This window comes from Populus euphratica, unplaced genomic scaffold (genome assembly GCF_000495115.2).
Source record: "Populus euphratica unplaced genomic scaffold, PopEup_1.0 scaffold2036.1, whole genome shotgun sequence".
NCBI lineage: Eukaryota > Viridiplantae > Streptophyta > Magnoliopsida > Malpighiales > Salicaceae > Populus > Populus euphratica.
This window is the reverse complement of record NW_011501888.1, coordinates 10,671-26,351: the sequence shown is the minus strand read 5'-3', so window position 1 is coordinate 26,351 and position 15,681 is coordinate 10,671. Positions and strand designations below refer to the sequence as shown.

General features: G+C 33.7%; 3 protein-coding genes across 3 annotated transcripts in view; 1 reads left to right on the top strand and 2 right to left on the bottom strand.

Moving 5' to 3' along the window:
• Nucleotides 1–538: 538 nt before the first annotated feature.
• On the top strand, nucleotides 539–7,442 carry LOC105118582 (pyridine nucleotide-disulfide oxidoreductase domain-containing protein 2-like). The gene is made up of 10 exons (XM_011016552.1): nucleotides 539–594; nucleotides 683–901; nucleotides 4,947–5,034; nucleotides 5,205–5,273; nucleotides 5,367–5,482; nucleotides 6,080–6,192; nucleotides 6,282–6,361; nucleotides 6,697–6,817; nucleotides 7,063–7,129; nucleotides 7,251–7,442. The coding sequence occupies exons 1-10, from the start codon at nucleotides 539–541 to the stop codon at nucleotides 7,378–7,380; spliced, it is 1,059 nt and encodes a 352-aa protein (XP_011014854.1). The 3' UTR covers nucleotides 7,381–7,442.
• Nucleotides 7,443–7,754: 312 nt separating this feature from the next.
• On the bottom strand, nucleotides 7,755–10,040 carry LOC105118580 (AP-3 complex subunit sigma). The gene is made up of 7 exons (XM_011016550.1): nucleotides 9,812–10,040; nucleotides 9,685–9,727; nucleotides 9,532–9,593; nucleotides 9,328–9,424; nucleotides 8,647–8,717; nucleotides 8,230–8,321; nucleotides 7,755–8,148 (listed from the first exon to the last, which is right to left on the bottom strand). The coding sequence occupies exons 1-7, from the start codon at nucleotides 9,878–9,880 to the stop codon at nucleotides 8,082–8,084; spliced, it is 501 nt and encodes a 166-aa protein (XP_011014852.1). The 5' UTR covers nucleotides 9,881–10,040; the 3' UTR covers nucleotides 7,755–8,081.
• Nucleotides 10,041–14,238: 4,198 nt separating this feature from the next.
• LOC105118581 (uncharacterized) overlaps nucleotides 14,239–15,681 on the bottom strand; it is a 1,737-nt gene continuing 294 nt past the window's right edge. The window contains exon 2 of the mRNA XM_011016551.1: nucleotides 14,239–15,596. Within this exon, the coding sequence (XP_011014853.1) occupies nucleotides 14,239–15,596 (1,358 nt within the window). The remainder of the gene's footprint in view (nucleotides 15,597–15,681) is intronic.

Here is a 15,681-nt window from a genome sequence, read left to right as displayed (position 1 = left end):
AGCGCTTCTCCGTTTCTTCTCATCTGATTGACTATCACCATAATTCTTGTGTGATAATCAGAAATGGATTCTGAGGACTTCATTTGTAACAATTCAAATTCACCTCGTAAAGATTGGAGACGAATCTTCTTTATTCTGTCAGCACCTTTGTATTTTTGTTGGAGAGCCTCCCATATTTCTTTTGATGTTTCTGCGGAAGCAATGATTTCAAATGTCGCTTCATCAAGACCTTGATAAATGATGGTCTTTGCTTTGTTGTCTTTTTTTATATTGGCTTTGAGGACTTGCTTTTGTACCTCTGGTAAAGCATCTTCTGATTCTTTCGACTCTGGTTCATCATAACCATATTGCACAATGTCTATACACTCTTGTGAACCAAGGAATGCCTTCAATCTGATGCACCAACTATCATAGTTGTCTTTGGTTAGGTTCGGGATGAGTGTTTGTGCACTTTCTGTAGTCATTTTGCTCTTTAAATGACTATATCACCTTTTTGGGAGTTGAATTTGGCAAAACCGACACCGTAGATGGATCCGGAATGGTCCAAATAGTAGGGAACCGGTCTGACTTTGTAGAAAACGGGTCAAAAATGAGGTGAACCGGTCCAAAAACCAATTCGGGTGGTTTGCTGGGTTGAACCGGGAATATTCCAAGGAATATTCTTTTTTGACTTTGACTTTAGAATATGGCTCGGAGCTTGGCTTGGCTTTGGAATATGGCTTGGAGCTCGGCTCGGCTTCGAAATATGGCTTGAGGCTCGGCTCGGCGCGGCTCAAATATGGCGCGCGTGTGGCTCACTCGTCTTCTTCCTCGGGCGCGTGGGCTACAGTGCTGAAATTTCAGACGGAGAGTGTGGTCCACCCCGTGCTCCGATTGATCTGATTTTTGCACCGTTGAGTTCGTATTGATGAGCTCTACACTTTGGAATGATCAAAACTTGTTTTTGACAACTTTGAAAATTCGGATATTTCCCAAAAATACCTCTGTTTTCTGACGAACGGGGCTCTGATACCAATTGTTGGTGGGAGAAACCACTTGTGGTGGCTTTGAAACACTCGGAGAAGATAAAACACACTGTTTTATTTCAAGAACAAAGCTTACAATAACATAAACAAAAGCTTACAACAACCCCTCTCTCTTTCTCTCTTTCTCTCTAGTGTTTCTCTCAATCTCTCCACACATAATTGCATAAGCTTAGCTATCTATTTATACACGAAATCAAAACAAGAAAATTCAACCTTCAAGTGTGAAGGCGGTTGTGGCCGACGGTGTGAAAGCGGCTGGCGGCCGGTGGCTGGCGGCTGGTCGGTTGGTGGCTGGGCGGTGACAGCTGGTGGCTGCCTTCCTTGACCTTCTGGAGCGGGCGGCCGGTGGCTGGCGGCATGCAGCTGGCGGCTGGTGGCTGGTCGGTTGGTGGCTGGGCGGTGATAGCTGGTGGCTGCCTTCCTTGACTTTCTGGATTGAGTTTACTTCAACATCATTGAGTATGTACAGGGTTAGAACATCTTCTTCTTTTAGCTATATAACTTTCAATAAGGATTTTTTTTTTTTTTGTATAAAGAAGAGGATTTAGACTATTTAACTTATTCTTTAATAGAACTTTTTTCTCAACAATTTAAGTATAATTTTGGGGTTTGTGAAACTTTAGTTTTATTTTTTATATATATAAATTATGTCAATTGATATTATAACAGACTGACATGCTTGATGAAAAGAGATCGATATTGACAAATATCATCCCATCTCGCAATGCAAATCAAAGAGCGGAGATCGTTTAAGATACTCTGAGAGCTCAAGATAGTGCAAATAACTAGAGAATTGATCGGTTGAAGTTTTTGGTAGTAAACTTAACTAGGCAATGGGATCAAGGTACAAACATGGATGATGATGAAGAAGGACATGACTAAAGACATACCTCTAGGAAGACAAAACCCAAGTCATCCTACCTAGTGATATTGATCAACTAAATAAAGGTTAGGGCACTATGAAAGTTAAAAAGTTAGTGCAGCGAACTAAAGTTAGCGCAGAGAACTTTGTCATAAAGATTTGATAATTGGAGTGTTTAGTAGAGACTTAATTGAGGACTAGATCAATTATTAATGGAATGTGCATATAGGGATCATAATGAGGAGAGAGACTTGCACAAAGTCTTACATAGGTTAGACAAAACCTAGAGATTGCTAAAAACAAAGTAAAAGTTGTAAAAAAAAACAACTGGTGAGATCATTGACTAGGTCATTACCTGTGTAGTTAAAGTTTGAGTCTTAATTTTTCATATAGACCAATAATTAGTGCAATATTAAAGTAAAACACGCTTCCTAGTTAAGTAACACCAAAAGTGAGAATATTTCGCGTTTTCTTTTAAAATTTGTCCTTAGTCATTATATACCATTGAAAAATAGTTCATCGAAAGCCTTCGGGACGCACGAAGAGATACCCCCACTAAGAGATGAATTTTGATTAAAAATTTCAAGCAACCTTGCACTGAAGTAACAAATGGTCTGGAGTCTTTGCAAAAAAAAGGATAACAAGATTGATCAACTGGAACTAACAGTCTGCTAAAAAAGAAAGGGTTTTGTATATAATCTATTTTGCACAGCTAGCCATAAAAATGTCTGAATCTTTAGAGGGGCTGCAGAATCCCAGATGTTTGGCGTAAAAGAGCAAGTTCCATGATAATCCAACCCACCAATTAGTGTATTGCAAGATTTAACTGAAAATCTCCCATCTCTTTCAATATCGATCCAGATTTTAGCATCTGGTTTCCATTGAAACAACTGAATCTCGTTTAGAAAGCCTTGCAGTGAAAAAACTTGATCAAGCTCAAAAGCCCTTAAAATTCTATCGTCCAACCCAACTGCCAAGTCCAGAATCCATTATACCATGAGCCCATGTTCGAAATTGTCACAAGCTACCCAGCAGACAATCTGTACAATCTACCGTGTTTATGCTTCAGCGATGAACCTCCCAACCACGTATCATTCCAAAAGTGAACAGACTCGCCATTCCCGACTACTGATTACTAATCTAATAAGCCAAAAACTGTTACCTGTTTTATTGTGGATTGTACCGTATACTTAACAATAAAACATTAAATTATTTATTTATCTTATCTTGTTTTGTTTTGTTTTTCATTTTAAGCTGTGATGTTTTTTTTTTTTTTTAGCTTTTTTTCCCTGTTTTTTTATGCCTTTCAGGTTTTTTTTGTTTCTTTTTAATAATTATTTTTATTTAATTTAGTTTGTTGATGTTAATTTTTTTAATTTAATTATCAAACTTTTATGATACGAATTTCGAGTTTAACAGATTAACTTGATTTGAAGAGTTAACCCAGATTTCTTTTGCTTTTTTTTTTATTAATTTTTTTTTGTTTATCTTAGTTTGTTAATGTTAAATTTTTTTTTATTTAGTTATCAAATTTTCATGACATATATCTCAGGTTTGATGGATTAACTTGATTTCATGGGTTAACCCAGTTAATTATGAGTTAAGCCGTCCATTTTTTTTTTGTTTTTTTTAATAATTTTTTTATTTAATTTAGTTTGTTAATGTTAAATTTTTGATATTTAGTTATTATACTTTCATGACACGAATCTTGGGTTTAATGGGTTAACCTGGTTTGACGAGTTAACTCAAAGTTTTTTTTTTCTTTTATTCTTTTTAATTAATTTTTTTTCATTTAGTTTAGTTTGTTAATGTTAAATTTCTATTTATTTAGTTATCAAAATTTCATGATATATATCCTGGGTTTGACGGGTTAACCCGTTAATTTTTTTTATTTAATTATCAAACTTTCATGATATGAATCTCATATTTGACGGGTTAACATATCAAACCAGGTGAATTTAGTTAATTCAGATTTTTTTTCTTTTTATTCATTAGGTTTTTTTTCATGTTGGCTTTTTTCATTAATTTTTTTTTTAATTATTACACTTTTATGACACAACTTTACAGTCAGACCCACATTCAAAGCTATTGGGTCTGGTGTTGTAGCCAGAGTCACTTAAATTTGAATCATGTAAATTTAATAATATTATAAATATTACTCTTGGATCAATTGTTGCTGTTAGACCCAAGGCCTTTAAGTATATTTTGCAGAAAGACTTAACACTCTTAGATCTTAGTATTTTTTATATTTTTTATACAAGAAAAAAATATTAACCCGTGGTGTATGTCTTTTTTTTTTCTTTTTAAGCTTTTTATTGTGAACTGCACAGTGCAGTTCATAGTGAAAAAGTTAATGTTTTTAGTTTTCTTTTTCTTTTTTTTTATTAATTTTTTTAATTTAATTTCTTAATATTAATTTTTTTCTATTTAATTATAAGACTTTAATGACATGAATCCCAAATTTAATAAGTTAACCTGGTTTAACGGGTTAACCCAATTAATTCAGATTTTTTTCTTTTTCTTCATTAGTTTTTTTCTTCGTGTGACCCTTTTTCTCTTTGTCTTTCCATTTTTAAGTAATCTTTATTTTTTTTAATTTAGTTCATTAATATTAATTTCACACTTTTATGACACGGATCTCAGGCTTAATGGGTTAACCTGATTTGGAGGGTTAACTTAGTTGATTTAGATTTATTTTTTTTCATTAGTTTTTTCTTCTAATTTTTTTTTTAATATTGTATGCAGTTTATGGTAAAAAAAACTTATGCCTTTGGTTTTAGTTTTTTTTTTTATGTCCTTCGTTGTGGACCGCATAATGTAGTCTACGGTGAAAAGGTTGATGATTTTTTTTTTAATTTAGTTTGTTGATATTAAATTATTTTCTATTTAATTATTAGTCTTTCATGACACGGATCTCAGGTTTGATAAGTTAACCTAGTTAATTTAGATTTTTTTTCTTTTTTTTATTAGTTTTTTTTCTTTCTATAGTTTTTTTTTCTTTTAACCCAGTTAGTTTATTTCTTTTTCTTTTTTTTTCTTTTTTATGCCTTTTACTGTAGACTGCATAATGCAGTCTATAGTGCTGATGGTACAGAAGTTCTCTCTCCAATTGTTCTGTCAAATGCCACTCCTTATAAAACTTTCTTGGTAAAATTTGAATTCTGTTCTTCCATCATTTATTTTTCTGAGATGGACAGCCTATTGAGTTTGTAAAAGCGATACTGGAAATATCATGTATACCGAGCTTTTGTTTTTAAATTAACTTATGTCCTAAACAAACTTTGATTTTGGTGATGTATTATGCATTTATGGCACAGGAATTAGTCCCTAACAATACCCTTCCTGATGATTTTACCCGTGCCCTGAAGTACTCTGACTATAGCTCTGTAAGCTTGATTTTTTTACTTGAAATTTCTGTCATACATGCGTAGCTTGATTCTATTTAGACCCAATCTTCATGGTTCCGCAAACAAATACAGGCAACTACAAAGATTAATCTAGCTGTTGATAAACTCCCCCAATTTCAATGCTGCAAGTTGAATCATCCTGATGCTGGTCCTCAGCACGTGGGCACTATTCATATTGGTTCAGAGAGGTATCCTTTTAGATCTGCAGTACTGTTCTGTTGATTCTTGACCTAATCTATAAGACTCTTGATTTTTAAGTTTTAAAGTGGGCATTGAGACCCAAATAGAGTAGAAGGATCATAACCCAATCATGGGCCAAAATTTTCTTCTAGTTTTCTGCTAGCTGATCTCAATTTAGGGAGACACTAGAACTTGCATGGTGATGTAATTGATTGATTTAGCCAGCTTTTCTTTTGCTGCTGTTTGTATAATGTGTTTCAGTTTGTTATTTGTTAGAATTGAAACAGGAAGTAGGGGTGTGTATACTGAACAGGTAACTCATTTCTGCTGATTTTCTTACTAGTGACATCAAGCTGGAAAGAAATAGATGTAATCATGCAAAAAGTTCTTAGCAATAGAGTTGGATATCTTGTAGAATTACTGGTCGTTACAATGGTGGCTGGAAAAAACATCCAGCCCAGTGGACAACTACTGAAAACTGTAAAACATTACTGGATGATCCCGCAAACAAACTATCACCACCTTTTATTATTAGATTTGATTTGACTACCTTAATGGAGAATTGACAATCCATTGCACACTTTTGTTCTGTCTTTCTTTAAAAGTATGGAGGAGATTGATTTGGCTTGTCAAGATGCTGTCAATGGGGTACCATCAAGAAGGCCAGTTATCGAAATGACAATTCCTTCTGTATTGGACAAAACAATTTCTCCTCCTGGTACATGAAACTTTGTTTTTGATGCAACTTAATCTGTTGTAATTTCCTGTATTGGACAACACCATTGGAATGTTACCCTATCTTTGCAGGTAAGCATGTGATCAACTTGTTTGTCCAGTACACACCCTATAAGCCATCAGATGGAAGCTGGGGAGATTCTGCTTATAGAGTAAGTTAAATTGTTGAAATTTTAGCCTCTAATTCCAAGGTTGGGAACTTAAACATTACTGCGACCTTATAATTGGTCCCCCTGTGCCTGCTATCTAGGCTGAGTCTCTTAGTGTTTGACCAGAAGATCTCGTTTTTCTTCTTTTACAATGTCAGCTAGTAGTTATTACAGTCTTTAAGTTTTATACGTGATAATGCTTCTAATTTCTGATGCTACATGTGATTCTCACTTCCATCGAGTAAAAGGTGCAAACTTTCATGGAGTTGAATGTACTACATTTTCATTTTGCTGTCTAATCTTTTGTACTCTGAAAAAAAAAATGATCTGCTTTATAGGAATCATTTGCACAAAAATGTTTTAGCTTGATCGAGGAATATGCCCCTGGGTTCAGCTCATCAATCATTGGCTATGACATGTTGACTCCACCAGATCTTGAAAGGGAAATTGGTCTTACAGGTACCGTTTCGGCACCAATTATCTGCTTTTGGATCTTAGACAGGTCATTTCGTAACAATGAATGAGACAAGGAATACGGCCACGAAGTTACCGCCATTAGATAATTAGAATTAGGTCCTCGTAGTACACAATCTTCAAAAGATGATTTGTTTTTAAGCGATCAGTCTCAAATTTAACTGAACTCCAGATTCTCCAGGTTCTTAACAAGCTACTAAATTTCCTGATACTTGAATGGTTTCTTACAGGAGGGAATATATTCCACGGTGCTATGGGATTGGATTCCCTTTTCCTCATGCGACCAGTGAAAGGATGGTAACTCTAACAAGTAGATTTTTAAAGAGTAACAAATAGGATGCTGTTGCTAAAAATAAAAAATAAAAAATAAAAATCATGCATGGTATTCTAAACAAGTTATTTTTTCTTGACCATACAGGTCGAGCTATAGGACTCCTCTCCAGGGGCTGTATTTGTGTGGAAGCGGAACCCATCCAGGGGGTGGTGTGATGGGTGCACCTGGACGCAATGCTGCACATGTCGTTCTTCAAGATGTTGAAAAACCTTGAACCGATTCTATTGTTAAGGGTGTGTTTTGCATCGTTTTCAAAAAATTTAAACTTTTTTTTCTTGGTTAAAATAATTTTTTATATATATTATTAATTCATTTAGATATGTAGATGTTAAAAATAATTTTTAAAAATAAAATAATTTTATTTTAATATATTTTTAAATAAAAAACACTTTTAAATTATTATCCTGCTATTTCCAAACATGTCCTAATCGTTGTTTGTCTATACAGTATGAGCTTATGGTTTTTGATGATTGATCTGTTCTCTTATTTCCTTAAAATACACTTAAAATAACTTTATCCTAGGAATTGTTTCAAAGCCTAGACAACAAACTCATAAGCAGCTTAGCAATTAAGAAATGTGGCCCTTCCTGAAACAACATTTTAAAAAGTAGGGGTTCCCTCGCCTGTTCTAAGGCCTATTTCAATGCAAGAATGTTCGGAAATCACAAACGGGAAATATCATAGAACAAACAGCAGCAATACAAGGATTTTCCGATGGCTAGCCTTGAGCATCCAATTGTTACCGAGATAGTTAGCGACAAATCTAGATTATAGAATCTAAATCTCAGTTTAGCATTGAAAGAATTGCTAGTGCATCAAACTCCGTTTACTGCATGAGCTTGCATCAAAACTGTTTGACTGCCGTAACATTTTGAAGAGTCCATCGGTTATTCCAACATCGTTCTAGATAATGTATTACCGGCCCCGCCAACCAGAAACTGTTTTGGGGACTAATGAGATGGAATTTGAGGCTGCTTCTGACCTGCATCAATTTAGATATAATCCATTAACTCATCGTAGCCATGGACAATAACAGTACACACATAAGGAAGGGAGGGAAGACTTCGATATTTCTTCAACAGCTCTCATAACTTCTGTAGAACTTGTTTCCAACACTTGACCTCCAGAAATTATCTCATCTATAATAGCATGGAGCTGCAAAAGAAAGACGAAAGCTTAGTTTCAATAGAAAATATTTGCACGATACCACTGGCAAGTCGAACATTAAGAACTTCAGGTTATATGATCAAGTGAGAACTCCTAAAAAAATAGTCAATTGATTCGATGATGGTGATTTCCACAAGCAATTGGCAATAAAATCTCTAAAATGTACGCCCTCCTATCCAGTGGGTCGTTAAATAAATATACAATAATGTCGGTTGAGTACATTTTCTTCATCCTATTTGGAAGTTGAAAACCTAAATCCCAAAGCACTATCAGCGCAACAAAAAAGCTAAGAAGAAATGGGGAATCCACATACCTTGCTGTAATTGAACACAATGTCAAGCTCGCATACATTCCTGAAGCACTTGTCCAACGTTTCTACAAAAACTGAAAGGCGGGAGGGTTTACATAAGCGAAAAACACAAAAGGAATGTTAGCAATAAAATAAAGGAAGCACTTATATTTGTGGCAAGAACACGACCTATAAGCTTAATCTTTTGTCCTTCATAATGCAGGTTAAAAGGATACCAGGAGCTATCAACAATCTAAAAAGGGTCCTAAAAGTTGTCAACTGTACCGTTTCAAGTGCTAAATGAACATCCTCTTTGTGATTATATAAGAACAAATCCACTTCAGATGACAATAAATCTTCAGACCATAAACCATTTTGCCGCCAACCAAATGAACCAAAAATGCAGTTAAAGCAGTTGATGGGTTTTGATACATTGAAACATCCAGTTTTCCTCAAGTGGTTTTGCCTCTATCAAACAATTATCAATACCAGAGTTCAATTCTATACAATTCCAATGCCATTCAGCCCGCCTCCTTGCATCTTTCTCGCAGCTAAATCATTGGTTCATTCATTACTCCAAAATTCTCAAAATCCATCAGCCTCTCTACCATCTACCTTCCACTTGATAACAGCTAGCAATAAACCATTTTGCAATAATCCATTTTTTTCATATCATTCAATCATGATTAGTAAAAGTAGTAGTACCTTGTATGAGATCAAGCATCGCAAGCTCGTTCTCAGAACTATCAAACACAAAGACAAAGTACAATGTTGCATAATGTTTGTACACAAGACGACTATCCTGCCCACATAGAACAGAAAAATCATAGAAATCCCCAAATGCAAAGACAACCAACCGCAATCAAATCAAATCAAAATTCAGAAATGAAACAAAATAAGCAAATTTACCGGGCCGAAGATTGAATCAGCCTCCATGAAGTTGCTAACTTTCTCAGATCTACTACACAACACTACGGCACATAAAAATCAAAATCCAGAATCAGAAAATGACACAATCATCAACAGAAGAGCAATAAAAAAAGTGATCAGATCAATCTCAACCTCCAAATACACCGCGTATAAGCTCTTGCTGCTTCTCTACAGTCTGACATCATCAACGAAACAAAATTTTAATAATTTGTTCGTGAATCTTTATGAAAGAAAGTTTGTTAAAGAGAGAAATTGTTACCAAAAACTCGTAGAATTTGGTAAGGCGAGGTTTGCCTTGGGTGTTAATCACCAGCACCGCTTTTATCATGTTAGCTTTCTCAATATCTCGTGCCTCTTAATGATTCCTAGTTCCTGTGTTTCCAGCTTTTGGGTTATCTTCTCTCGCTCCCTGTTAGCTGTATGTATCTTATGTTATGATCTATGTCTCCTTCAGCCCTTCTCGAATGAAAGCTTGTTAGTAGATCCAGAAGAATCTTCTTATTCGTAGCTACAATCATCGATCCGAGGTGGATCTGGTTCAAGTCCAAGGCCTGGGTCCATAGTCAGGGAGACCGACTCAGGTGACCCTCATATTAATTTAAATTTTTTAAAAAGATTTAAAACCATATTGTTCTCATAAAAAAAAATCAGATTTTTTACTAGCCCAACACAAGCTAGATTTTGAATCTTATTGGGTTGATTTGTTGGACCGGATCTTATAAGAATGGATTTATTCAATCTGTCCCTAGAGATTTTACTATCTATACTTGCTATCAGCATTTAGCAAGGACCAAAGTATAAATAAGTTTTTTTTTTTCAAAGCAGGATAGTTTAAAAACTTAATTCCCAAAGCAAGGAGTTTTTAAGTTTATCTTTCAAATTAGGGTATATGTAAACTGCACATCAGCAATTTGCAGCCTTTCTTCTTTATAATATTAACAGGATTCTAACTAAATAAAAATTTTTATTCCAAATGTATTGATTAAATGAATAGAAAATAAAAGTAGTAAACTCTTTCTCATTCTGGTTATTGCAATCTAACTTTTAATGAAGTGTCAGCAATAATCCCACTGATCACTGTTTTCTTAAACAAGATTGAGGTTTAAAACAGAAAGTTAGCATGATCTTGATCATGCAACGATTGTGCAAGAGAGGTGTTCCATAAAAAAATTAAAAGAAATCCTTAGCTTTGTTATGATTTTTTTTTTTTATGGATTAAGCCTACTTATTGCATTCTAGCTTTTAATGAAGTGTCAGCAATAATTCCACTGATCTTTGTTTCCTTAAACAAGATTGAGGTTTAAAACACAAAGTTAGCATGATCTTCATCATGGGACGATTGTGCAAGAGAGGTGTTTCATAAAAAATTGAAAAGAAATCCTGAGCTTTGATGTGAATATATATATATATATATATATATATATAGAGTAAGCCTACTTATGAAGCTTAGATTATTCCATGCTTGAATTGGATCTAGTATTAACTAGATTTAACTCGATATGTAGGTGTTTTTAATGTCTAACTTGTTAAATGAGATTTAAAAAATTCTAATAGAAACTAGTTTTGTTAGGATATTTACCAATTGCTTTATTATTTTGACATATAAAACTTCAATAACTTTATTTTCTAACTTTTCATAAATGAAATTAGGATCGATTCTCACATTATCATATTGTATCTTAATTAATTATTGATTGATTGTCAATATATAACCTCATAGTATCACGAGATAAATAGCCCAACTCCTTCATCAAACATTTCAGCCATGACAATTCATACGCAGCCTTAACCATTGCTTCGTTATCAACCTCTAGAGTAGATAAGATTATTATATTTTTATTGTTTTATTTTTTTAATAAATAAATTTAATAAACACAATGGAATAAATATTTCTTGTTATAAAATCAAATATATTGATTTAGATCTATCTTTAATTTTTTTTAATAACTTTTTATTCATTTATTCATATAAATAATTATTGATTTATTTAGCTTATCTCCCAGTTAGAAGCCAGAAAAGAATGCAATCTCACTCCAAGTGGCATCATTCCCAAGCACAATTTCTTCAGATTTTGATTCAAAAAAACTAAGTATTTATCCCAAATACCCGATCAACAAGATGTAAGTGGGATCTCCATATTTTCCTTCTCAAGAGATTGGAGCAAAATGAAAAAAGAATTGCCAGTTCTCAGCATCAATTATCACGTTATAGTGAATCAGTAAATAATGAACATAAATGTTTCTCACTTTTTTCTCATATTTTTCTCCAGTAAGGCATTTAGCGATTTGCATACCCTTATTAATTTCAATTACTTCACATAAATAACGCACAACAAGAGCTACCTCCTATTACTGAAGGCTTAAACTGGCATGCCCATTATTTGATGAAGATTGTCTGGTCCTTTGATCATCACTTTTTTGCTGATGAACCTTCTGGGATTGCACCAGTATTTTGCTTCTGTTGATTTGATGCAGCTAAGAGAGACCTCACTAGCTCAAGCTCCCGGTCTTTATCTGACAAGGCCTTCTTAAGTTCTTTCACCTCCTTCAAAATATATAGCAATGTTGAAACTTTGAGTAATTAGTTGATATTTGATTAACGTCTGCAGAACTATATTCTTATTTAAGAATACAAAAAAGGAGTCTCACGAGCTTCAATTCATTTTCCACTTCAACACAGAGATGCAATTTGACTAATTTCCTGATACTAGTTGATTGAACTAATTTCGCTAGCAAATCACAAGTTTAATCTTGTTTAAATAGAAGGATGTGTAGTGTAAAAATCCTGCAAAAAAACTAGACAAAAAATAAAATAAAATGCATCTAGATATAAAACATTGGTGCATTTATAAATCTAATCCTTAGCTCACAGAGAATGTAAATTAGCAAGAACAAGAGAGGAGCTTAAGGTATTTCTTGTAAATAAAACAACACAACACGAATATATATGACATAAAAATTGTTTATAATAATAAAAAGTTGTTAGAGGGCTATATATATATAACAGACGACGATCAAACAAATAATTGATTTTGCACTTTTCCATAATACAATCTACATGAGGAAAAGAACAAGTAGAAAGGAAATTAGCATCATACCTCATCAGCACTCGACACTGACATGCCTGCCTTTCCTAGCTCATACCTTAATATAGCCAACGAGCATTGCCGTTGCTCCTCCTTTCTTGTTGAAAATTGCGAGGAAACATCATTGAATTTGACGTTAGAAATTCATGTAGTTATCGGTTAAAAAAAGCAAATGTTTTCTCAACACTAATAATTTAGGAATCATTTGAAGTTGCATTAATAATTACTTTTTAAAATGTTTTTTATTTATATAAAAATAATACCAATAATTACTTTTTAAAATGTTTTTTATTTATATAAAAATAATACCTTTTATTTTAAAAAAATTATTTTTGATATTAATATATTAAAATAATTTAAAAACATAAAAAAAATTAAAAATTTTATAAAACGCGACAAATAACTACAATATCAAATGAAAACTTTGGTGCAATGCCTATCCCCTATAAAGAAAAATTGAGATTCTTCGTCCAATTAAACATTAACACATGGCATTCAACAAACTATTAGAATTTTTCTATTTCCTTCTCTTCTCCAGAACGGAATCTCATAAGGGGACTGATTTGATGTAATTTAGAGTTAGAAATTTGATTTGTCACATACAAAGAGTAGAGGTTACCGAAAATGTAAAGAAAATATACAATTATGTTTTAGTAAATCTATTTTAAATCAAAAAAATCTACATATAGGTTTTTTAACATATTTTTGTAATTAAAATTTTTTAAAGTAAATATCAAAAAATTTATATATACATGTAATCAAATAAATCGAGAATTATGTGTGTTAATAGATAAAAAAACCATAAATAATAACTAAAAATTAAAATTAAAATTAAAATTAAAAAATTAAAAAATTAAAAAACAGACATGAATGAAGATATTTTATTTTATAAGTCAAGATATTTACCTAGTAGTATTTGCTAAAATTATTTCTTCAAATAATTTCTTTATTAAATCAAACAAAAATAAAAATATAGAGACATAAATTAAATTAATTGAACAAAATAAAAAGACAAAAAATATTATACAAGGCTGCACATATTAGAAGTATTATCCAAAAATATAATTTTTTTATTTTTAAAAATAAAATTCATCTATGCAAAAGATAAAAATAAATCATAGATCAATAAAAAAACAATCTTTAATATTTAAATATATAACAAAAAATAACTATCATTTAAAAGAAGTTTTCTAAAAAAAAAAGTATTAATTTAAATATAAAAAAAAATTAGAAAACAAAAACCATATAAAAAAACATTGATCTTCTAGCTCGTGAACCATGTTTGGTGTTTATTAATTTTAGGAATGCTTACCACCGTCAAATTCCAACAACTAAGACCTGGACGTCTTCAAATCTGAAGTATTCATACTGTTCACTCAAACCAAGATGTAGCATAAGAAAGCTGACATGAGTGAGCAGCTCTCCACCTCTCCTCAGTTGCTGGGTATGTTCTTTCCATGGGCAATGAGCTGCAGCATAACAAAGCATTTCTATCCAAACTTCATTTATCATCTTCCATCGCTTCTCGAGTCCCAATGACCGCAATTGCCTGGCGAGCCAATACCCGCCATCTAGCACTGACTTGGTTGTTCTCCAGTCGCTCAGAAAGTCACTCTCAGCAGCAGTATTGTATCGACAACATCGTTCTTACTTAGTGCCTTCTTGCCTGTTTCAATGACTTTTCCTAAAAGCGCCAGGTCCTGGCAAGTATCTAGATATCCCTTCTCTATATCACCGATTCCTTTAGGGAGCATATTTGGTCTCGCCACCAGAAGATACATCATGTATTCAGACAAGCATTTGCTTGTTTCGCAGTCTGAAGGGACATTATTATTTGCATCGTTATCAGCAAAATAGCAAATATCTGTTGCGAGGTGCCAGACAAGAAGGCTCCGGCTGAATTCTACTTCAGTTGTACACCACTTGAAGTCATGTAATTGTCCCTCTCTTTCTAGCACACCATCTCCTCTCTCATCAATTATTTTCCTTCTGAAATTTGTATCAATGAAATTAAAATTCTCCTTGATCTTCTCGCATTTCTTTTGAAGGTGTTCGAAAATAGAATTCTCATCAACATTCATATCTTCGCGATTCACATACACCTGCCTCGTCATTTCAAGGATTCCGAGCAATTCCAAACAATATTTAAGTGGCTTGTTTTCAATGCAAAAGCTTATCAGGTTATGCTGTGCTATGGATCTCGACCACCTCTTGCTTCTAGTTAACTTCCTTATCAGAGAATAAATAGCTCTAGTTAGGGCGTTCCCTCCTCCATCAATCAACCAAATCATTGTCCAGTCAGAGAAAACAAGGCATGAAAAGGCATAAATCTCGTGAAAAGCGGAGCCCGCAAACAATACATACGTAATTGCAATGTCGATTGTTGAGTAGGCATGCTTGTCAATCATGACTTGGAAGGTAATAAAAGCAGTAATAAAGAGTAAAAAGCTGATAGAGCGAAGAATGATTCCGACAAGGGAGTAAATCAGGGGCGCTTTAGTATAAAGAATGTCATATATTAATCCAAGCTCAACTTCTATTACCTTGAAGGCATCGTCTGCTGAATTTGAGGAAATCAGCAACTGGCTGTTCATTAGTGCAGGAATACCAGGGACAAGATCCTGCATCATAAACATGGATATATCGAAGAAGGTATAAGCTCGACGAAGATAATTTCCTCCGAGAGCTCGTTGAAGAGTTTCTGGTGCCCTTAATGGGTGTCGAAATTTTGAGAGAATGGTGTTTTTCAAGCTCTTGGAGCATGAAGACCTGAGCACCCAGGTCCTCTCTGCGTACTTTATAATGCCAACAATGAGCATCGGGATCGCTATGAATGCGAGGATACCGCTGCCGCAAGACCTTGAGAAAACCTGCAGAGCCACTCCGACTTGGACTGCAAGACCAAGGAAGTGCCTTAACCACAACTCGTTATCTTCAATTGAGTATGCAGTGATTGTGTCTGGGCCACCAAGGTGCAGGAGTAGAAAAGGAGCCCAAAATTCCTGGATTAAATTGTTTGCTTTATTTGAACCGTCTCCTGCTGA

Excerpts from the sequence above, each read along its gene's own strand:
- LOC105118582 (XM_011016552.1), top strand. The coding sequence starts at position 539 with ATGGTCCAAATAGTAGGGAACCGGTCTGACTTTGTAGAAAACGGGTCA. Across the intron at positions 595-682 it reads GAAAACGGGTCAAAAATGAG|AATATGGCTCGGAGCTTGGC; the intron begins GTGAACCGGTCC and ends CTTTGACTTTAG. Across the intron at positions 902-4,946 it reads ATTTTTGCACCGTTGAGTTC|ACTGCATAATGCAGTCTATA; the intron begins GTATTGATGAGC and ends CTTTTACTGTAG.
- LOC105118580 (XM_011016550.1), bottom strand. The coding sequence starts at position 9,880 with ATGATAAAAGCGGTGCTGGTGATTAACACCCAAGGCAAACCTCGCCTT. Across the intron at positions 9,728-9,811 it reads CCAAATTCTACGAGTTTTTG|ACTGTAGAGAAGCAGCAAGA; the intron begins GTAACAATTTCT and ends TGATGATGTCAG. Across the intron at positions 9,425-9,531 it reads CTGATTCAATCTTCGGCCCG|GATAGTCGTCTTGTGTACAA; the intron begins GTAAATTTGCTT and ends CTATGTGGGCAG.